The 23440-nt window shown below is 46.8% G+C and overlaps 1 protein-coding gene across 1 annotated transcript in view; it reads right to left on the bottom strand.

Annotated features, from left to right (window-relative positions):
• LOC139690423 (mothers against decapentaplegic homolog 6-like) overlaps positions 1-23440 on the bottom strand; it is a 242817-nt gene that overhangs the window by 199465 nt on the left and 19912 nt on the right. The window contains exon 3 of the mRNA XM_071587874.1: positions 11044-11097. Coding sequence (XP_071443975.1) covers positions 11044-11097 — 54 coding nt within the window. The remainder of the gene's footprint in view (positions 1-11043; positions 11098-23440) is intronic.

Here is a 23440-nt window from a genome sequence, read left to right as displayed (position 1 = left end):
ACACTTCTTCATTTGAGTTACAATTAATACGTACCATACTTTATTCCATAAAATTCTACTCTACCCTTGGGCATCGGTCCTCAAATTCACCTGGTTACGATTTCAGTTTAATTCACGCTTATTTTTTTTAAGTTATCGTGAAAGATTCCAATCATTCGACTGAGCCATCTTTTGTCAACTTTCTAAACCCCTCCTCCTGATCGGCGTTCAATTGAATATATAGTATACAAGGGTTGCCCCATTTCATTCGCACGGATGAGTACAGAGCATAGAAGAAATGAGCCATCTCTCTCTCTCTCTTCGGTCTTCATTTATTTGGGACGGGACCCGACTGACCAAAAATGGGCGTCTCAAAGCCCACTTATCCAGAATTATGACTGGGTTGTCAAGAGTTCCGTCAACACCGCTCGAGCCCAAAAAAGGGACCCGTGGTCAAATTAGTTACGGAAACAATGACCGCGCCTTCGAGGCCTCTGGTTAGGGGGATTGCCCTAAAACGCAAGTGCCCAGAGACCAGGTGCTTTGGCCTGACCGCCCACCCGGCTTCTCTCGCAGAGGAGAGAACACTGAGGAGAAAATATCGAGACTTACATGGAGCTTATAGCTCACGGACTCCCTGACATCCCTCCCGTGGGCCACCTTTCGGATACCTAAACTTCGGCCACCCCACCTCCCAACCACCTTCTCGCGAGGACAATCCGGCACAATGAACGGGAAGACAACCGGTTGGCCGATTGCCCTGGAGGTTGCCTCACACATGTGCTCCCCGAGCGATGTCGCGGGACTCCGCGGATTCCATTTCCGTGTGTGCCATCCAGCGGCGGAGGAAGCGAAAGTCCCGACCACAGAGCATTCAGTCATCGGGAACTTGAAGCGGAGTCGTTCACAGCAACCTGTGTTACAAAGCTCCGGGAACGTCATGCTAGATACGAATGTTACAGAATGTGCACTGAATAAAGGTCGAATACGCGATTCCAATCGTAGGGAAAACTACCCGTGCTATCGACAAACCCTAAGCAACAGCAGCAAGCAGGGAAAGCCTTCGGGAGCACATAAGCTTGAGTTTGGATAACTTCCGAATCCCATTTAGTACTTACTCAAAGGGAAGTGTTGTTGTTGGATAAAAAAACCTGTCAAAATTGTTATCAGGGGCAGTTCAATTGTTATTTCTCTGCCCAAATCTGTTTACCTTCCATTACCTTGAACCAATTTATTGAAACTTCGAAGTCCAATCTAATCTAACCAAGCCAATACACCAAATCATTATATGGTGCCAATTGACGATGTAGATTTCATCGTCATTGGCATGCAGATTTCACCGTCATATAGCTTGTATTTCTCCGATTTCTTTCCAAAATAATTAAATAATTAAGCATGCTTAATCACCGACCGAATTTCTCCCATATTATGATGGATCTGCTCGCGGATTTTCTACATCCTTCGTGTATACTGGAATTGGAAATTTGAATGCGTTTCAACCACTCTTAAATACTAGTTAAATACATGGGTTAATCGTGTAAAAGAAAAAGGTTCAATAAATTCGAGAATTACTTTATGCTCGTGACCTGAGTAGAAAAAAAATGTCTGGAGCGGATTTTTACAACTCATTTCCATCAAAGCAGAGAACTAGGTCCGTCATCACGCAGTCGCCGGGACCTGTAGAGTGACCCCGAGGTGAATCAAGCAGTTTACAGATGAAAACAAAAGCAGACGACGATCACAGCAATCGGTCCGGGATTTATCAAGTTCATTGCAGCAAAGCATAAGGATGGCAATTTATCCCATTCCTGCGAACAACATGGACACCTAAGGACCAGTATAAAAGTTATAGGTATAACACTAAAGGGAAAGATTAACGCCGACATTACTCCGCCGCTTACAGAAGGAAAATTCGAATGGTGTCGGGGGAAGGGACGGGCTCGACGGCGACGAAACGGACGACGAGCAAAACCCATCGACGTGCACGCTAACGGACCCCAAACCCAAAATTCCGACCGCGGCAGGTTTAACGGGTTCTAATTGCGGCAAGACCTGGGCTGCGACACTACGGATAAGTACGGACGAAGGGACCGACGGTGAGAGGGGTGCGGACCAAAGCCAGGGACCTCCCGGAGAAGAGACTCATGGGCGATAAAGCCACGTCAATTTGTCACGCGGCTCGCATTAGGTATGGAAGTCAGTGTGCAAACAAGAACCTGATAATGAATTTCCTCCAGAATCAGCGTCATTTTTTTCCGAAGCTATGTTTTCGAGACTAAGGGAGAACCGAAAATGGATGGAGAGGCTCCGGCAACTGAAAATGATTAGGTTAATCTCGTGACCCGTGAATTAATATTCTGCGGTCCGCTTAGAGGGATTGTTCACGAACAAGGAAGTCATTCAGATAAATCGAACGAATGAGTGCGTCGGTGCTACACTGTGATGGATGCAACACGACGCGGGGGGGGGGGAGCTTGCACAGAGATTTCAGAGGAGAGAGGGGTCGGAAGAACTGATGGAGTGTTGGAGAAGTGCCAGATCTCAAAAGGCCCGGATTTACAGTTTTATGACATTCGATTACAAACCAAATGAATCATTTTTCGAAGAATGCATTATGTTTAACGTCCTCTGGTATCGGAAACATAAAATAATTCCGGACAAAGATGAGGTTGATTATTGCCCGGTCCCCCACCACCCACCCGCTCGCCCTTTTCTCCCGCCACGACGAGGAAGGCATTAAGAGGGTGATCCGACGCACGGTATGGGCAGGAACAACCGCAAGGATACGTATCGACCCCTCAATTCATCAACGCAGCAATCGGTCCAGGTAGGCAGGCGAAAAAAAAAATAATACACACACACACACACATATACATATACATATATATATATATATATATATATATATATATATATATATATATATATATATATATATATATATATATGTGTGTGTGTGTGTGTGTGTGTGTGTGTGTGTGTGTGTGTGTGTGTGTGTGTGTGTGTGTGTGTGTGTGTGTGTGTGTGTAACCTGTTTTATTTAGTGTTCAATTGGGCCGTTACATTGCTCTCGTGAGTGCTTCTATATCATCGATATATATAAACATATGCGCTCACATTCGCGTGCTCTTGACGATTAAGTGGATGAAAGGACCATTCCCGACCGAGTTCGATTCCCGAGGGATTAATGGTCGGATCGCCAATTTCCTTCCCGTCTCCGACCGCAGGCATCCGGCACGTTGCAATGCTCCACCCGTATGATGAAGGCAGGCCCAAAAAGATTCCCCGGATGCGGCAAAAGAACAAGGTATACATGATCCGGATGAACGGAAGTTAAGCCAGGTGAGAAACATAACGGAAATGCATGAGGTTTACGCGAGTTGTAAACAATGGAAACCCCTGAATTTGGACGGAGAAGAGTACGGTGAACAGCTATAATGGTCTTGTGTGGAGTTGATGGACATTCCAACGCGAAACTCTGGCTCTTCGAACTGAATAAGCAGCAAAAGAGACACGTTGGGTGAGTTAAGACGGGCAATTTGAAGGATATAGTTCAAAGTAATCTGAGTTCGTGGGAGTTAAACCCCGCAAACGGTGTGGTTTTCTTAAAAGAACGTCCAGGAAGAACGTCCGCGGCATAAAATCGTCGGCGACGTACACACACAGCAGGAGGTGAAATATGAAACACGCTGACGAGGGAAGACATATCGAAAATAACAGGTTATTAAACCAATTTTAGCGTTACTTACTCGTATTCAACCAGTGGATGACTCGCGAGTACAAACATACACGACGTTGTATTAATTAAAATTCATTGAATGTATCATAAATCAGTCACGAGGGTAAACCGGAAGGGCATGAACTTTATCAGCGAAACGTGGTATTTCGGAGATTTCTCAGAAAAACGAATCCCGATCAGCGGTAAAAGTGTGGTAAGACAACGAACTAGAGCAAAATTTCTTAAAATAACATCGTAAACAATGAATTTGCTTAAGAGTAAATGAACTCCGACGTCAAGGCTACCAAAGAAAGAAGCTATCGACTACAGAATAATGGGATAAACATATTTGAAAACTAAATTCCATCCGGGGCATTAATTGCAAACAATCTTTCACATCGGAAATAAAAATGAAAACAGTGGCCGTCTATTTTTACGGGAAAAGCAGACATTTTCCACTAAATGTGAAATCACTGTAACGCTCGAGACACGTGCGACGAAATTAATCGAAGGTGACCGAAAACAAAACGTATTCCCCTTGCTCTTTTGAGCGAAAACAAATCGCAACACACTCCCCTGTACAACCCAAGGGCAGATAAATGACTGGCACCAGCAAGGGACCTGAAAAACCGCAGGCGGAGAGAGCCGGGGAGCACGTCTATGTACGCCACGTACTCCCCTCGGCGGGAGTAAGGAACATGGAATACTACCTATTAAGCATAGGTAAGAGAGAGATAGACTCGGAGTGAGAATACGAAGGAGAGGAACGAAGGACGGAAGGAGACGGGAGGCACAACGCAGAGCGACCGATTTCTACCAAGTTGGCAGCGCCGACGTCGGACATCTTTTCTCTCTCTCTCCCCCTTGCCCGCCACAAGGCCTACCCCCACTCTCAGTCCCCCCGCCGCTCCTCCCCAGCACGCTGCCTCCCGCCTCCCCCTTCGCCCCTCTCCGGGCCGCCACGGGGGCAAGCCGCCGTCGCCGCCGCCATCCAGACTGGCGCCAGGTCTGACGTCACTTCCGTTAGCCGCCCCAAACCACCTCTCCCTCGCGGCCTCACGGCCATCCCCACTACGGCCGCACACCCCTCGCTCCCCCTCCCCCAGTCTTCCCATCCGCCCCTACTCACCCTCCCACCCTCTCTCGATGCGGCTCCCAACTCAAGTGGTGGTTGAAAAAGGACGGAGGTTTTTCGGAAGGGAAGGAAGAGGAGGAGAGTGGGTAAAAGCGGCCCGAGGAGAAACGAGTGTGGAGGGAGAAGGACGAAGTAGGGGGGGAAAGGAGAGAAAGAGAGATGTGGGGAGTAGGAGCACGGGAGGGAAGGGAGTTGGAAAAGAAGAAAGCTGGTTTTCCAGCGCGCACACAAGAAGAGAGGGAAAAGAGGGAGGTGAGGGGACAGGGGGGGTCAAGGGACAGGTCGAGGCGGGAAGAATTCTTCTTCTTCTTCTCCCGAGCCCAGAGGGAGAGAGAGGGAAGATGTGAGCGAGGCTCCGAGGGAGGGTTCTGTCGAGGGGGGAGGGGCGGCGGAGGAAGAGGGTATGTTCTTTTCGTGGGGGGACGGGCGGGAGAGGACCCGCCTGGGAAGGGTGGCGGGAGGGCTTTGCGGGTGGGTGGCGGGGAAGAAGACTTGTGTGGGTGGCTGCTGCCTCCCTCTCCCGTGAACACCCCTCTCTCGGACTACCTCACGTAAGGAAAAAGGGTATGGGCGTGTTGGTGTGTGTGATTGGGAAGGAGGTTGGATATAGGGCCCGCATGCCCCGTAGGGGCCCCGGCGGTGTCTCCCTCCACCTCAACCCTCCTCCTCCACACTCGCACACAAACACACACCATAGTCTTCCCTCGTTGATGCTGCCCGCCACCAAAAACCAATAGTCTACCTCCACGTGGGATTTGGTACGTGGGTGGGTCTCGAACGGTCGGTGGCGGAGAGGATGGGAAGGAGAAAAGAGGGTCCATGGAGCATTCGGAAAGGAGGGGACTAGAGCGGAGGGTAGAAGGGCTAGGGAAAGGTTTCGGGGAGCACGCGTTTAACATTTTTCAAAGGGAGAGAGAGGGGTGCACACACGCATACAAGGTGCTCACAAAAGGATGGGCAAAGGCCCCCAGAGGGATGGGGCGAAGGGGGAAGAGAAACCTGGCGGAAGGGAAGAGGAGGGGTATGTAAATAATAAAAAGCATTTAAAATCGCCGAGGGTGGCGGCCCGAAGAATGCGTTCGCTGTTGTTCTCTTTTTTTTTCTTCCTGGTCACGGCCTGGGAAAAGAGCACAATCGGCTCCGGGATGCATTAGCATAATCTCACCTCCGACCCAAATTGACTTCCCCCGGCTATTTAAGGGCCATTCGGAGTACCTCGCCGCCCGAACGAGTGGTGACGGGAGAGCGAAAAGTAAACGCGATTTGCGACGGAGGGCGGAGCGAGATGGGAGATCATCCGCAGGGCAATCGAGCCACAGATTCGGAAATGTGAAGATTTTCTGCATTCCACGGCAGTCACTCGTCGCCATTATGTGGCGATGACTCTTTATGGGACTGACTACCTTCCGTCACGGGATGGTTTGAAAACGCCTGTAAATCGCATGGGGAAATATATCGAGATTCAGACATTTAAAAAATACCGCTAAAATTAACCCGATTCACCAATTACGAAGCATATTTTCCAATGGGAAACGTACGATCCACACGTATGATCAGGGGTCATAGTCGCACCAATTAGTATGTCGGGTTCTCATTGGGATCTAGCCTCGAAGTCGTCCATCAAGACTGACAAGTCTTTCAAACACTTAGCATATGCGCTGAAAAAACTAACTCCCTCACACTTCCCTGACGAAGAAAAGACTTTCTCGAACAATTAAAAAAAAATTCATTCAGCCGAATTCGACCTTATTTTCATTACCTTCCTCCAATTTTAACCGAAACAACTCTCAATCGACTAAGAGCTACTTGAGCAAATCAAGATTTCCGTTACATTCAAATTGAATGCCCATTTTACCGCCAGGATGAATTCGTTTGTGTGCTCAAGTATGCCCAAATATTAACAGTACGCACTTATGACCTAGAAAATGTAGTTCATTTTTCGCAACAGTAAAATCTGAAGGCCGTGGTTACCTATAGACAAAAATACGTAATGCTCATACGAGTATTACTAATTTAATATTTATTTTATGCGGATGCGTTCTAATGACCGGTAGTGATAACGCATGCCTCATGCCCGAATTAATATCGGTAGTACTAGGATCTTATAAATAAGGCTGCCATTATAATTATTACTTTTGATCGCTAACAAGGACAATAAAAAATTCACCTTCATCTAGCAAACGTGGAAGGAATTCTCACACAAAACTTTTCGCAATAAGTTGACAATAGTTAACTATCAGGTGCGACAAATTCAAATGTTTCACTTCTCATGAGTTAATTCTCGGAACATCAAGGTAATTTTGAAAGACGAATACGTAAAAAATATCATCCCCGATCCGCTTCCTAACGCATGCGATTACCGTTCGTTCACACGCTATTTTCAGCCGAAAGGATGATGCCCGGGGCTTTTTTGAGGCCCGGGAAGAGCGGCGATGCGTGAGTCTATTTCTCAGAATGTGATCGAGGTCCCGAGGGTGAGGCGCCCTATATTTCCCGGAAAATGGGTGGCATTCAAAACAGCGAAGTTAACCCTTCATGTTAAACTAACGACGCCGTCCATGGATCCCGGAAAAGGAATAACATTTTTTTCCCAAATCCAACAAACTCACGCATGGCGGAGTTAGTCAGGATCTCGGCATTTCCCATTCCGCTGCCCTCTATAGCTCTCGGAGCTTGGAGGCCGGGGAGTGGCGCGCAGAAAAATTTCCATCATCCATTGAAATTACTGGCACGCAATAACCATAGAGCACGTGCAAATGCTGGACTTCTACCTGGTCGATATTTGACACCCGTTGTCGCATGTCCAAGTTTTACAGGCGATCCAAGGCATGTAAAACGAAAGATCAATGCCCTTGAGTAACCCTTTTACGTCGATGTGCAACAGACTAACGTAGCCCAGAGTAATTGTGCAAGCCCAACAAAATTTATACGCGCTCTTTGCGAGCCAGCGGAAAACTTTGACCAGGAAAGACGAGAAGATGAGAGAGAGAGGGGGGGGAGGAATATCCAACCTGGAAGAACCATCCCGCCAAAGAATTGGGAAATACCGCACAACAATGAATAACCGACGTGGTAATGGAGGATGAAATTCATTGAAACTTTAATTTTACTAGAATCTAGCATAATTAGCAGTAATTGAAACTCGATCCATCGAAAATAAACTCGAGCGAAAGAAAAAACTTTCTCGCTCTTCGGAATCTGGTGCCGACATGTGGAAACGCATGGAACCAATTATAGGGGCACCCACCCACACTTAATTGCAACTATTTCTGCCGGTGCCCAGGGAGCCTTTAGTCCAGCCTTTTTGCTGATTAACCCCAAATATTCGATTCGTAAAAATTGCAATTCTTTAGTGAGCTATTCAAATAAGATCCATAATGGCAACATTTTCCTTCCTTACTCTGACGGGAGCCGAAACGCACATATAATTAAATAAACGACATACACAGACAAAAGAGTTGTAGTCTGTGTAAGAATTTCCGACCAAGAAAGGAAGCAATAGTTTTGTGAAAAACTTGGAAGGCGACTATCATTAAGAACCGTATTATTGCATATAGAATATTAAGCATTCAAAGAAAAGTCACCCAAAGCCTTTCGCACTGACTCTTGCCTCCATCAAGATGCATCATAGCCCAGGACAAAGTACCAAATCATCTCTTTAGGATGTCTTCCACTCGCTTGATAGGAAAAATGCAACAGAACGACTTGCAACGGTTAAATATCAGCAAACGACACACTCCAATAGAGTCAGGGCAGACGTGGCGCACGGTCATGAATTACAAATAACCTATATAGGCAACGCACCATTTAGGGACATAATTTTTTATTTGACACAGTGCAGGTCATTACCGATGCTTATGTAAACTTCCGATACGAATTAAACGGGGAAGACGGAAAGGGGTGGGGGACCGACCAACTGTCGCGGCCACCGCGATGCACGTCACCGTGGGGGGGGAGGGGGCGCCAAACTCATCCCCATCACCAAACGGGCGCCCGCCCACCCTCCTCCCCACCTTGACTGACACCGGTGCTATCTTCGACCACCCCACCAGAAACCCGTCCCCCGGCAATTACGTACGCTGCCGCCCTCAGCGGCCCCACGCCGCGCAGATGGCCACCGACGGCGAGAACAGTTGGCGGATCCGAAGTAGGAGGGCCGCGCAAGGAAAGGGAGAAGGAAAAAAGGAGAGAGAGAGGGGAGTTCAGGAAGACGCCAACTACAATCAACGGACCAGAGGTGGGAAGGAGAGAAAGAAACGCGAGAGGGAAGAATTCCTCCCCACAACACACAAGAGGGGTCGACGACTCGGGATAACTGCGCAATCCGCATTATAATCGCGGATAAGTAATTAAGGCTCCTTTTTCTCCACCCCCTACCCGTGCCCCAACCCCTTCGCCCCCCCCAAACCCCTCTCCCCGCGGCAACCTGTTAGCGGGTGAGGGGAGACGGCTATGCCTCGGCTTCGAACGGCACCCAAAGAGTCTTGGGAACAGTTTGGCCGCCGTCGGATGACGTCACGCGACAGTGCAACCTGTTGGTCGCCGCGGCGGAGGACATTGATCAAAGGGAGGAATGGGGAGGGAGGGGTGCTGGGTGGACGGAGAGGGGGAAGGCGGGCACGCCGGGGGAGGGCCAAGATTCTCTGCCGCCGGGGGGTTGCAGCGCCGGGGTTGTGCGTGGGGATGGAGACGACAGTGGGAGGGGGGAAAGTCCACTCCCGCAACAGATTCGAACCGCAGGCTTGGGACGAACACCCCCACAAATAAGTTACTTCATTACGATGCTTAAGTGCCCCTCTAAACGAGCGCATCTTCGATACTTCAACGCCGCTGTAGCACGCACTACCCTCATTTTGACGAGGGTGACGAATCAACCTACCCGCCCGTGGTGTTTTACAGAAAGACGAAGCGAACGTTTGCTGGAAAGTAAAACAGCCGCAGACTCGCCCATCTTCAAAATTACTGGGCAGAAGAGTTGTATATTAAGACCTCGACAGTCGTAGATAGGCACACTAAATTATGTTGAAATTATTATTCTATGCCATTAAGCACCTTGGACTTCATATTAAGAATTCACTAAATGGGGAAAAGTTCTCGACCATACACTTCCACTACCACCACATTAGAGTAGATTTCAAAAGTTATGATTTACCACGGAACGGATGTCATCAGCCGTGAGTTATTCATAGGATTGCTATAGACATGAAAAAGAACACGACTGAACAATTAAGATCAACTTATCAACGCAAGTAGATGTAAAACACATTTCGATCGATGATATAAAAGCAATGGAGACACTCCTTGGGTGTCTGCGGAGGGTATATTTTCGCACCCTTGGGGGAATCCTTAAACGAAACTTAAAGGGGCGCGCTATGCGTAAGGGACTAGTTGCTTTAGGCCTGGGCTACCCCAACACGTCCATTGCGATCGGCTGTTCCATCGCAGCTTTAATTTCATCAGATCCCGACGGAATACTCTCAAATAAGTTTTGCTATTGCTTTCATTCAATGTTAAGGTGGGCGTCGTTTCATGAATCTCTCGTTTCTCATTATTTGTATCCGAAGGAAGACATGGGAGGAATTAAATAATATAAAATGTCGTGGTTCTTTGCAACCAGCACAAATCGTTGGCTTCCGAGAAAATATTTCCCATCCATGATGAAGGCAACATGTACGAGGAAGCAGTTACAGAAACTCTTGAAACTACTTGAAAACACACTCCAATTGCTCCTGCCATTCACAACACGCATGAAAATACTTGAATTTTGTAACCGTTTTGATGCTTAAAACACATTTTTTAGGGTGACATGATTCTTAGCCAAAGTCCTTTACATTTTCGAAGGCGATTACACAATACTCTTGTTTTTTGAGCAATTTTAACTAGATGGTGAAGGGTAAATATCGACCCTAACAATTATCTCACCAACAATACGGCCTGACGATTGAAATACTTTAGATTACCTATATGAATAGATTTAATATCAACTCAACGACTGGGAAACTGAAATCATAATGCTCTAAATTAAAATATTCTAATCCGAATATCAACTTCAGTCCCGAAAAGCAAACGTCCATGAGTGGGAGGTGTGCCATTGGATGGGAAGGCCATTTATGACGAGAAAAACTTCGGAAAAAAATATTACCTAATCACATAAAAAAATTGAGAAAGGACGGTAATCCAAGATATTGAGAATTTCCATTGTATACGTTACCTTCAGGTTTCAGTCTCTCCTTCGCAAAGCGGCAGTAAGGCGGGGGAGGAGATTCTGGAAGAAAAATGAATAAATATCAGTTTTAGGTTACAGTCTTATACATACTGGCAGATTTGCATTGTACGATAAACTTAAAATAAGTGAGGATGATAAAGGCAAGACTTAAAATTAAGTAAGATATGAGTATCTGTTTTTCGTGGGAAAATTACGACCACATCACCGTCGATCAGTTTCAATTATTTTGACATTTTACATGGCAATCTTTAAAAAGCCTTCATTAGAAAAGTATCACTGTAGCCTATCACCATACTTATGTAATCTATAAAATTCCAAAAAGGAAGGTAATATTATAAATTCCTCGTTTTTAGTTGCACGACTGATGCAAAAACAAAACTCAAAATACAAATACAAGAAATCTATTATTTAATTAAATCAAATTTTAATTTTCCACCATAATATTAATTTTCTACCATAATTATGGGAACAATCATAAAACCACTTGCTCTGTACCAGAAACTCATGTTTATTAGTCGCCACTGAATACAAGGGAATGAAACAGTAAACAATACGGTAAATTTCTGTGCTTAAGCTGTGCAAATAATGTCGGAATAATTTCGATACGTTATAAGAGGGCAAACAGTTATCAGATGGAAATATTATTACTTCAAGGGAAAGATAAAACATGGAACAAGTAACGACAAAGACCTGCGCCCTGCTTACGCAAGATTCTGGTTCGGATGCAGCTCAAGACTTGTTTGTAAACATAACAGTTTCAGGCTTAACTTTGTGGAATTCCTTCATGATGAGGATAGAGAAAGAACCTTTGCCCTTCCGCATAAAGATTTATTACTTCACACGACCATGGTTTCATCATCCACAGGTGATCACCTGATGATGATGAGCAGCATCGAAACCACGGTCGTGTGAAGTAATAAATCTTTATGTGGAAGTGCAAAGGTTCTTTCTCTATCCTCATCAACTTGTTCGTAGTTATTAGGAGGAGGGCGCGACTTACAGCTAAGAGAATTAGCCCCATTAGGGATAGGTGAGTAATTTGTTAGGGTAGGACATTAATGGAATGGAGGAATGGTGGAGAGAAACCCGGCGTCGATATTAGCCTACTCTTAATGATAGGGGTCCACAGTACTCCACTTGAAGCGCTCTCCACATAGCACACCAAATAGGGATATAACTGAAAAAACATCTGCTACCTTCGGGATTCGACCTTGCACCATCGGGGCGGGAAGCCAGCATATTAGCCCCTGTACTATCCCGACCAACTCAAAACAACTTTTCGTTTAATTAAGGGCTATTTACTACAATTCCCGAGTCATAACTCCTTAGGCTCTCCATTTCCCTTATGACATGGGGCAATGAGGAACACGCAAGGGCATTCATGATTAAATTTCACTCAGTGTCTCGCTGCACCGCATGACTTCGACGATTGTTTCTATTTCGAATATATTATTTCGACGAGCGGCCAGAAACCACCACCACCCCACCCTCCGCCCTACATACTGTTTCGAAACGATTAAGGATTTCGCCTCCGAACGCTGAATGCCTCTCCTGAGGACACCGGCGTCGTCGGCGGCCGGATGCGATCACGCCAACGAGCGTGAATTTGCATTGCGTCCCGCATGCAGAATGAAGGCGCCATCCACTAGAATTTCCCACACCACGGCCACGAAACCTGTATTGGAAACGGCGACGACGGGAATCCATCGAAAGGTGCTGCTTGTTGAGGATTGGGGGTGGGGGTTGTGGGTGAGGGGTTGGTGGGGAGGTTGGAGCGAGGGAGGCCGGGGGGAATCGAAGGGACGGCGAGGGAGAGAGAGAAGTAACAAGAAAAAGAAAGGAGGAGTGGACAGCTTACGTGAGAGGGGCAGGGAAGCGAGGGGGAGGATAGGTAAACTGAGGAGGAGGAGGAGGCCCAGCGGGAGGACTCTGTTGGGAGGCCTGGGCGCCACCAGTTATCGCCAGCCCACACAACCGACCCCCTTCCCCCTTTTCTTACCCCCTCCCCCGAGTCCCCCCCCTTCCGTCCCCAGACGCCTTCCCCAACCTATCGGTAGGACTTGAAAAGGCCCACTGCGGGCAGATGAAGAAGAAGCAGCCGAGAGGAGCGAGCAGCAGCCGCCCGCCGCAGGAGAATCTGGGAGACCGGGGAAGGGGGGGCGGTGAGAATGAGGGGGGTCGGTCTTTGGAGAGTGCTTCAGAGCACCCAACGGCCGTGTTGAGGGGGAGTTCCGAGTCACCCTCGAGAGGCGAAGGGGATGGGGAGGTGGAGGAGGGATTGTGAGGAGCTGGAAAGGTGGACGGAGAGTTGAGTATGCGAGGAGGGAGGTGTGTCGGTGGATGGGCTCCGAATTCCTCGGGACCTTAAAAGAAAGACGTCCCCTGGAATGCGCCAATTGAAACGGACAGGAATGCTAGAGGAACAAAAAAAAGTCTTGGAATGCCAGACTGACGTAGTCGATCGCCAATTTCGGGCGACGATGAAAATGACCACGAAGATTCCGCGACAATGACAAGTGACCGGAGTGAAGTGAGTTAGTTCCTTGAGGGTGCAATGAGTGTCCAAGGGGTAGTGGGAGGTCCTTCATTCGAGTCGGGATCTCATCATACCATCAATCGAAAATGTGTTCGCTTTAGTTGACTCTCCCATTAAGGCCAAACTTTCATCCCGGATGAAGTGAGAACCAATTTCCACACCAGAAAGTTTTTACAGAGTACAACTAGAGGCAGCGATGGACTTCTAATACCATACGCGTTCAAATCCGCCCAAGGGACGACATGATGGATACCTCAAGGGATACCTAGGAACATGCGTCCACATATATCACAACATAGATACGCTTTTACAAGGAACATCAGACATCAGATCGTTCATCTTCGGAGATGAATAATCTGAGTGAGACTCATGCTGTGGGGGAAGATGGAATGAGACAGGAAGGGGGACGAAGAAATCATCGAAGGCAGTTCACACAACTGAATGCGACTTAAGCAGAGAATGAGGAGGAAGAAAGCAAGTATTTCGAACGAAACTAGGGGAAACGAATGATCGGCCGAAGAAGAATAAAATGTGTTCATTGGGTTCAGAAATATTTCAGCGCTGAAAAACACTGATAATTTTCACGGACTTTTCAAAACTCACTCCGACTCAATAAAATACTTATAATGATAAAAATTTAAAGTAATTAGTCATATTGGTCGTTTCCTATACACCAAAATGAAATTAATTGATACTCCTTTAAACTCCTGCACCATTTAGGATGGTTAAAAAATATGCATGAAATTTGGTAAAAACTACCGAGTTCCACTCGGTATCAAATAACTTTTCTGGTTATAATACACCTCAAGGCAATACGGTCAATGCAGGATATATTCAACAATTTTTTAGAATTGGTAGTCTCATAAAGCGCACCGATGAAGTCTATGGATGCTAGATAATGGTACGTTTGTTTCAATTAAAGATATCAAAACAGGACCCAGATTTGGGGTACGTATGATTCTCAATACCCGGTTGGTAGATATGCATAAGACCGAAAACAATTTGAGGAACTTATCTTGACAAAAGGTGGCCTCCGCAGATATCTCAGGCTAATCTCGTCGTAAGTTTCACTTATCTCTATGACTGATTCCCTCGTGTAATTTCGCTGGCGTTTTTCATTTTCGCTCCCCACCGGCGGGGGGGGGGGGGCACCTCCCGGATGTTCCCGAGGACCACCAATCGAGAGTGCATTAATTTCACTCCCGGCCTTCTTTTTAACCACCGCCGCCCCCGGGCGAATTTTATGGACCTCCCTACCGCTCTTCCCCTCTCTCCGCTCCAAACACTTCCCGCCTTCCTTATCGCACATTCGCCGATTTCTTACGGTTCAATGAAGAGCATTAAAAGAAAGGAACGAAATCGCCGGCGGACGCAGTCAAGAGTTGGGTACAAACACGTGACCCTACCCGCCCCCACCTAATAAGGCATGCCACCCACTCCCGTCATCGACTCGGGTTTCCCACCAGAAAAAAAAGCTCCCATCCATCCGAACCCGACGCCGGTTTTTGTCTTTCTCCCGCACCGATACGTCTGCGTGCTTTTTATTTTCCTAAAGGTGACCGACAAACCCCCCCCCCCACTCAGAGGGAAGAAATTGCGTGGGTCCCACACAAAATGCTGGATGAGGCAACCTTTAGCGGGCACTTTGTTTCCAAGGACACCGGTCCACCACCATGCGTCCCCTACAGCCCCTCCTCCCCCCCCTCACACTCACCCACTCCGCCACCCGTCGCTTCGATACTTACAGGTACACAACCCGGCGTGTGGATTGTGTGTGCGAGAGAGAGAAAGATGGGAGGGAAGGGGAGAAGGGATACGAAGGAGCGACATGGAGGGGCGCGTGGAAAGGGGAGAAAGTGGAATGGGGGAGCGAGGGCAGGGAAAGGCGAAATGTGGGGGAGCTACGGCGGCGGGGCGCCAGCACTGCCGCGCCGAGGGGCGGGTGCCCTCAGGGGGAGGGGAGGCGGGGAGGGGAGACGTCGACAAAGCAGTCAGACGGCGACTGTGCCCGATAACGCATCCATAAAGGCGAAAGCAGCAGCAGAGTCGAAACGGGGGGGGGGGGGGTTACGAATTGGGGGGGTCTTATAGACACGAGAAGGATGTCTGGTGTGCTTGAGGGGGGAAGGAGAGCAGGTACCCCCCCTCGACAAATACATTAGAGATAGAGCGAGAATCACCACAACAGAATAGGTCGGAAGGGGGGAGAGTACCCTCAACACTGAACGAGAGAGAAGAAAGAAGATTCGGTCTTCCACCCTCCTGTCACCCCTCCAATTTAAACTCCTGCTCCCCTTTCAGTCCCTCTCCACCTGCCTCCCTTCCTCCACCGGCCTTCCCGGCGCCTGCATCTCTAACCCATCCCCTCTCCATATGTCTGTGGAAGGGAATCTGTTTTCCTTCCCTTCCCCCACATCCATTCCCTGTGGACCCCGGGGGAGCATAGGTCATTCCCAAGTCGCATCAGCCACCTTTGGAAGTCTTCTCGCCACTCAACCCCCCCACCCGTCTCCCCACCACTCGGAGGACTGTGTGCCCACGGACCGGTGGCGGCGTCTATGGCAACGGTAGCATCGAATAACAACACGCGGCGGCGGTGGTGTTGTCTTCGTCTCGTCTCCGCTGCGTTATCATAATCAAATAGAAGAGCCACCGCTTGAGCTGCTTCCTCTGGCGGGACGAGGAACATTTGCCGACGACGGCCTCCCGATCGTTGCGAATGTGTACCTCCGGTAGCGCGCCACGGGAGGGGGGGGAGTGTTTTTGGGTGGGGGTGCGAGGAGGGCGGGGTAGCCTGGGGGAGGGGAGGGTCGTTCCGTAGCACCTTCTCCGACGTGCTTACCGTCGCATCTTGAGACAGCGATATCCTCACCCACGCAGCCTGAAGGGAGAAGTGGGTCGCGCTTCTATCCAACTCAATGGAAATGCTCTCGCAATCATTTTTCTAGACACAATCGGTATATTAACAGGAGCCGTCTGGCATGGAGCGGTTGCTTATTTATCTTAGAATGTTCGAACGTATACATTTGCTTAGAAATAACCTCATTGACATTTTTATGAAAATTTAAACACTTTCTGATTTGTATACAAAAAGACTTCATTGGACTCCCACGACCAACGTCAGCTGAGTGATAAAAGCCATTCCTCCGGGCACTGTCTTGCATAATAGGCATTTTAAACGTAGAATCTTTTTTTTTAATTCATATACCCTGCAAGCCACCGCTAGTGTGGGTGGCAGGGGGTGAAATCTTGAAATGGAAGTAAGCATCTCCGGCTGAATACACGCGAAGTCCCTCAATCGAGTGGCAGAAATTGTAGGCAGAACTAAAATATTTAACGTGAATATATGATACCGGAAGGTAACGACCGCTTTTGGTAATTTATCGTCTAAATTACGATCGGTAAATTGAGATTTAATCATCTATTTATATTAGCCTCCTCCTTCGGGATTACATGCCTTGGATTAGTTGATGGGGGGGCCGAAATTGACCTCAGAACACACGGGGATGGACAAACACTGAGTATAAATCAAGCCGTTGACTTCTTCAATCTCCTAAGAGACTCCTATACAAAAAAATCAAAGGAACCTTTCTTTCTGTTTGATCTGCACGATTTATACCTTATCGAAGGACTCCTGGAGTGGACGTGACCCCACCTTATCTTCGAGAGACTCGGCATCTTTCTTTCCTGGATACGACGGCCACCTTCGACCGACCCCATCTCCCAGCAAACAAATGACTTTCCCAACAAGGACTCACAAAGATTTTTTTTTACGCCTTAGCCATGAGATTTGCCAGCAGGCAGGGTGTTTACATTTGGTATGAGGGGAAACGCCACGAGTGCCCAGACATGAAGTAATGCACCAGAGAAGTTGGGTGTTGAGCAATCCTGCTAGAGCCGCGGACTTCGTACACACAACGTCGTAAAAATTTTCCCTACACTGTATTAAAATGGAATGGAATGTTCGTTAATTTTCCCTGAAATTCGATATTCCTGGCTCTCCCCACCCAGCCAACGTCAGCTTTTTTTAACAGCAGCGCCAACATTCCGGGAAGAAGTGCACGTTCCTCCCGATGGATTTGTTCATGACTACACGCAAAAACGAAAACTCTTTTGAAATGAACTCTACGTAATGAGGAATTAATTTTAATCTGGAACTGGGTATATTACATTGAAAGTTTTGATTCCATCTGGTTCCGTGATACTGCAATCTTCCTGGCTTTTACAATAACAATATTTACTATCTGATAACGTTCTAGAAGGCTCTAATATTTTTCCTGAAGATCAGCTTAAATCTCTTGGCATGGAGACAAGTTTCTACGGTATTCTCAACGATGGAAAATACCACAGCGAGAAAATGTCCTAACTACATCTACCTAATACCCCGCAAGCCGCCAAAAGTGAGCGTGGCGGGGGTGTTAGGGCACCGGACACATGTGGACGAATATTGTTCAACTTATCCTTTTTTCCAGAAGATAATTTCATCTCAATCGCGAAAATAGTCTCTTGGGTGAAGCCTGAGTTTCCCATTATTTAGGGATCGAATAAAACGGTATATACATTATATGAAAACCTTGAAAAGATTACACGTGAGCAGGAACGTTGTCAATTTCTCCAGAGAATCAGTCTGAAGTCCCTCTTTACACTCCGACAGACGGGATACGAAGGGACGAGGATACCCCTGGATACTTACTATATAACGGAAGTTCTTTGGAGATGAAAGAACGCAATGGGAAAACGAATGCGTTTTCACAGAAATTCCCTTCCGTCGTTCTCGATCTTGGCAATCCATAGGAACAAATCGAGTTATTCTTAGCTGGCATTTCATAACTTTAAGCAGCGAGGAGGTACTGTTACTGTGTGTTTGAATTCAGATAGTACACACTACGCAAACAATTTAAAAATTAGAATCATTGTGTGTGCATAATTCATTTGAAATGAACTCAACCGTTGTACAATGGCCTATAGCTCTATTTTGAAAATGCAACCCAATAATTTATCATTATTTTCCTGGAAAGAATATATCCTAATGCTCATTTCAGAAAATATATTGAGTACAATATTAATTAACAAGAGTCGATAATTTACATTTAGCAACGTGATGAATTTAATATAATAAATGAGGTCAGTACGATAGTTAACATATTAAATTTTTGCACATTTCGGCTTAAAACTTCCTCATCACTTTCCGAAATAAGAGAATTATCCATGAAAAAGGCAAATGCGAATTTGACTACGGCAGTATGCACTGTAACAATGTGTACAATACATTTCATAAAACGGTTAGGAAAATATACGGTCGATCTCAAGGAAACAATAGAGGATCTTTTGCATAACTGCTATTCATAATCTGGTAAACATACAGTAAGCGGTATTACAATCCTTTGAGGCAAGCCTAAACGGCTTATTTTGTCATCGAGTCGGAACGCGAATGAAAAAGTATGAGCGAGTGTGTGTGTATATGTATGTGTGTGTGTATATATATATATATATATATATATATATTATATATATATATATATATATACTACCTTGATCAAAAAGTTCCCGGAATAACCACCGTGTGGCGCTCCCATCGTTCCGATTTGAGTTCTGTTTTTTTTGTTAAATTGGTACATCTGTTGTTGATATTCCCTTTAAATCTTAGTGTCATAACTTGACATTTGCAAAAGTTACGTAGCCAAGAGTACATCTATCTCTGTGTGTGTTGGCGATTTTTTACAATTTCAGAAATGGATTTAAATTTGCAACAACGAACTTGTATTAAATTTTGCGTAAAAAACGGATTTAGTGGCGCACGGACGTTGGAAATGTTGGAAAAGTGTTTCGGCAACGATTCTCTAAAAAAAACGGTCGTTTACCAGTGGAACGAGCGGTTCAGAAGTGGTCGTGAGTCAATCGAAGATGATGAACGCAGTGGCAGACCATCGACATCGAAAGTCGGTGAAAAAATTGATAAAGTAAAAGAAATGTTGGTCAATAACCGCAAATTAACCATCAGAGAAATAGCGGAGGACTTGAACATTGCCTATGGATCCGCCCAAGACATTGTGGTTAATGATTTGGGTTTCCGTCGTGTAGCAGCAAAGTTGGTGCCAAAAGACCTCAATTTCATGCAAAAAAGTGACCGTGTTGACGTCGCAAAAGACATGATTTGCGAGGCTGAATCCGATCCCACATTCATCAAAAGGATCATTACTGGAGACGAGACGTGGGTTTATGAGTACGACACGCAATCCAGACATCAGGCAAGTGAATGGCGGAAATGGCCGAGACCAAAAAAACCACGTCGTTTTCAGTCAAAAAAGAAGGCAATGCTGACGGTTTTCATGGATTACAACGGTGTAGTGCATCATGAATTTTTGCCAGAAGGCCAGACAGTAAACAAAGAGTATTATTTGGGCGTTATGAGACGTTTGCGTGAAGCAATTCGCCGAAAGAGACCAGAAATGTGGGCAGAAAACTCGTGGATTTTGCACCATGATAACGCACCGTCGCACAGTGCTATCATTATTCGTAATTTTTTGACGAAAAATGCAACAAATACCATCCAACAGCCACCGAATTCACCTGATTTGGCTCCCTGTGACTTCTTTCTGTTCAATCGAGTTAAAAAACCATTACGGGGAACGCGTTTTAGCAGCCGAGAGGAAGTAATGGAAAAATCGCAGGAAGCACTGATGGACATACCGAAAACCGAATATAAAAAATGTTTCGAGGATTGGATCAAGCGCTGGCATAAGTGTGTTGCAGTCGATGGGGATTACTTTGAAGGGGACAATATAGATTTAGATGAATAAACTTGTATTTTTAATTTTCTGAATAAATTCCGGGAAATTTTTGATCAAGGTAGTAATATATATATATATATATATATATATATATATATATATATATATATATATATATAGGGTGTAGGGTATATATAGGTATGTATTAGGGTGTATATATATATATATATATATATATATATATATACACCCTAAACGAAGAACTAGGGGGATCGAGATGGTGCGGGGGCTAACGTACTGGCTTCCCACCCTGAGGGCGCGGGTTCAAATCCCGGCGGTGTTGAATATTTTTCAGAGGTATCTCGATCCCTACTTGAGGTGCTTTGTGGAGGGCACTTTGAGGGAGTACGCCGTCCGTCGGATGGGACGTTAAACTGCGGACCCCTTGGCGCCTTTCGTAAAGAGTAGGCTAATGCCGACGCCGGGTTTCTCTCCACCCTTCATCCTTTCCTGTCCATCCCCTATGGCGCAAATGACCTTAGCTGTCGGTCGCCTCCCCACAAAACTACTACTACTACGAAGAACTATTCAAAATATCCCCATCCTCGGTTTGGTTCTGATCGGTTCGTCCACGAGGAGGATCAAATGAATTCGGTCCCATTAATTTCAACATCTACCACAACTGATATGAAAGCAATGTTGAAATTTAATGACTGCATTATTTCATGACGGAATGTGCGAACCATATTTGAATTTTGCCTGCGTGTTCGTCGAGGATTCCCTGCGAAACGACTCCATTCCAACCCTCAATTGCAAACGCTGCCGCTTCGCAATCCGCGTCAACTGCCGCATACGCACGCTGGCAAAGGCCTTCTACCAACCACCCCCGCGGGAAGACGGCGGAACGAGGGAGGGAGAGAGTGAGTGAGTGAGTGACGTGTGGTAGTTGTATTTACTTAACCTAACGTAGACTCCCAACCCCCGTGTCGCTACCGAGCTAATTCCGTGTTTTTGCGGGATCTTAAAAAGACTGGGGGCAAGCGGCGGGGGAGGGGAAGGAGAGACCCCGTGGAGCAGGAATGAACTCGTCCAAAAAGGATGGGAAGGTATGCGGGGGGGGGGGGTGGAGAAAGGCAGGAGGAAGGGGAATAGTGGGAAAGACGAACGGAGGAGGAGCGGAGGAAGTTACCGCAAGGAGAAGAGAGGGGAGAGAGGAGGGAGGGACGAAAGGGAAAGAGAGAAAGAAGTTTGAAAAGCACACGAGGCGATAGGGGTGGGTTTAAGGGGAAGAGGGAGAGAGAAACGCACACACTGGACCTAAATCGAAAACAACGACCTGGGAGGGTTCCCAGTTAACGGTGGAGACGCCGATGTGAGACCGCCGAAGTACTGGAATGTCAAGACGATTGAAGCCTTCCAGGAGAGTTGAAAAAAAGGGGGTGGGAAGAAGGGACGGACGAGTTCCGAAAGTAAAAGCTCTCAGGCGAGGAGAGAGAGCCGCAGGGCGCACCCCAGCAGGCCCAAGGCACCACCTCCAATTCCCTCCTCCGTGAAGTCGCGAGGGTTACCATTGCCGCGCCATACATGCGACGATGCGTCGAAGGCGACGGACGAGTCGGTGCGATGTCCGCTCGACGCCCCTCTACACTATACCACGCCGAGTTGGTGAGCGGTGCGACCCACATTCGCATCCTCCGATGCACCCCCCTCGGATAGTGCTTCACCCCATCCCCAATCGCGACGCCCCTCCCCCCCCCCCCGATTTGGAAAACATCGAGGAGAGGTGATAAGGGCACGCCGTGCACACAAACACGTGCGCATAATGCTGGGACGAAAAAGGTCGCAGTAATGGTCAACGCACTCACATCACCTGATGTTTCACGACAGGCGCAGACCGTTTGCGGACCGATAATTTCCTACGTCTGTTTCAAGACGTCCCACGTTCACTAATCCACGTTCAAACCCTCGACACAGGAGAGTGGCATCTACATGTTGCATGAGTCTTAAAAGAATGAATATGGAAAGTGGCACATCCCCCACGGCACGTCGCACGAACAAAGTGGAGATAAACTCGCTTGTAGACTCTCACACGAGATTTCTCGAGTACAATTCATAGCGGCAGAATCATGACAGTGAATGGCATTTTGGCTAAAGCCCCACTGATTGCCAAACGAACATTAGGGATAGTGTATCTCAAGACACGAGATAAAATATTTACAAAGTATTTTTTTATTGAAATGGTCAATTCATTCTCACAAAAACATATCAGGATAAAGACTACATGGAAAATTGATTTTCGCATAAATTAGCATATTAAATTGAACATAAGGGCACTTTAAAACGAATACACAACTAAAGAGTGCGTACATCCATGCTTTCGGTGGAAAATAATTAATCAACAGCAGATTTAAATACAGGATAGGCGAGGTGTCACTGCACCGTCACCAAATATTCGAAAATGGCACGACAGGAATAGGTGGGCACCGTGTCGGAATCATACAATGGTCGCTACTAAGAGAACGTTGAGATTGCAGACTTGAAATTCACCCAGCTCCACCAAAATAATTGTATTCCCGAGGGATGACAGAATTAGCAGTGAAAGTTTATGACCTTGAGCAGCTAAATTAAGGAAAGAGCGTGTGAAACTTCAACGGCGACACCTCAATTAATGCTAAAATAACAGGGTCACTGTTAGCATACGTCCCAAGGCACTACTTCAGGTCCGGTGATCATTTCCTAATTTTCCTCTACTGGAATCCAAAATCGAACCGATCCGTTTCTCTTCGTGACGTTCTCGTCACGGAAAAACCAGAATTTCCTACCAACATCCCCCACCCGCACGGCCGGAAGACACGCTGCACCCCGGGTGTGATCGGCATCCCCTGAGACTTGGACGGCGAGCATCCTTTCGTGTTTACAGCGGCGCGCTTCTTGGAAAACTATTCTTTGGCCAGGGCTCTCCAAGTGTGTCGGCCCACGAGAATCCTAAGCTGTGTATATTAATAGTTACCCTCTTTTAACGCGTCCTTCCATTTTCGAAAATACGCGAGGTATGTTTACATTTTTCCATCAAGCGAAACGCGTGAGTATGCACGCCTCGTGTACAGCTCATGCG

This window comes from Hetaerina americana, unplaced genomic scaffold (genome assembly GCF_022747635.1).
Source record: "Hetaerina americana unplaced genomic scaffold, ioHetAmer1.1.p SCAF_3, whole genome shotgun sequence".
Lineage (NCBI taxonomy): Eukaryota > Metazoa > Arthropoda > Insecta > Odonata > Calopterygidae > Hetaerina > Hetaerina americana.
This window is presented reverse-complemented; position numbering and strand designations above follow the sequence as displayed.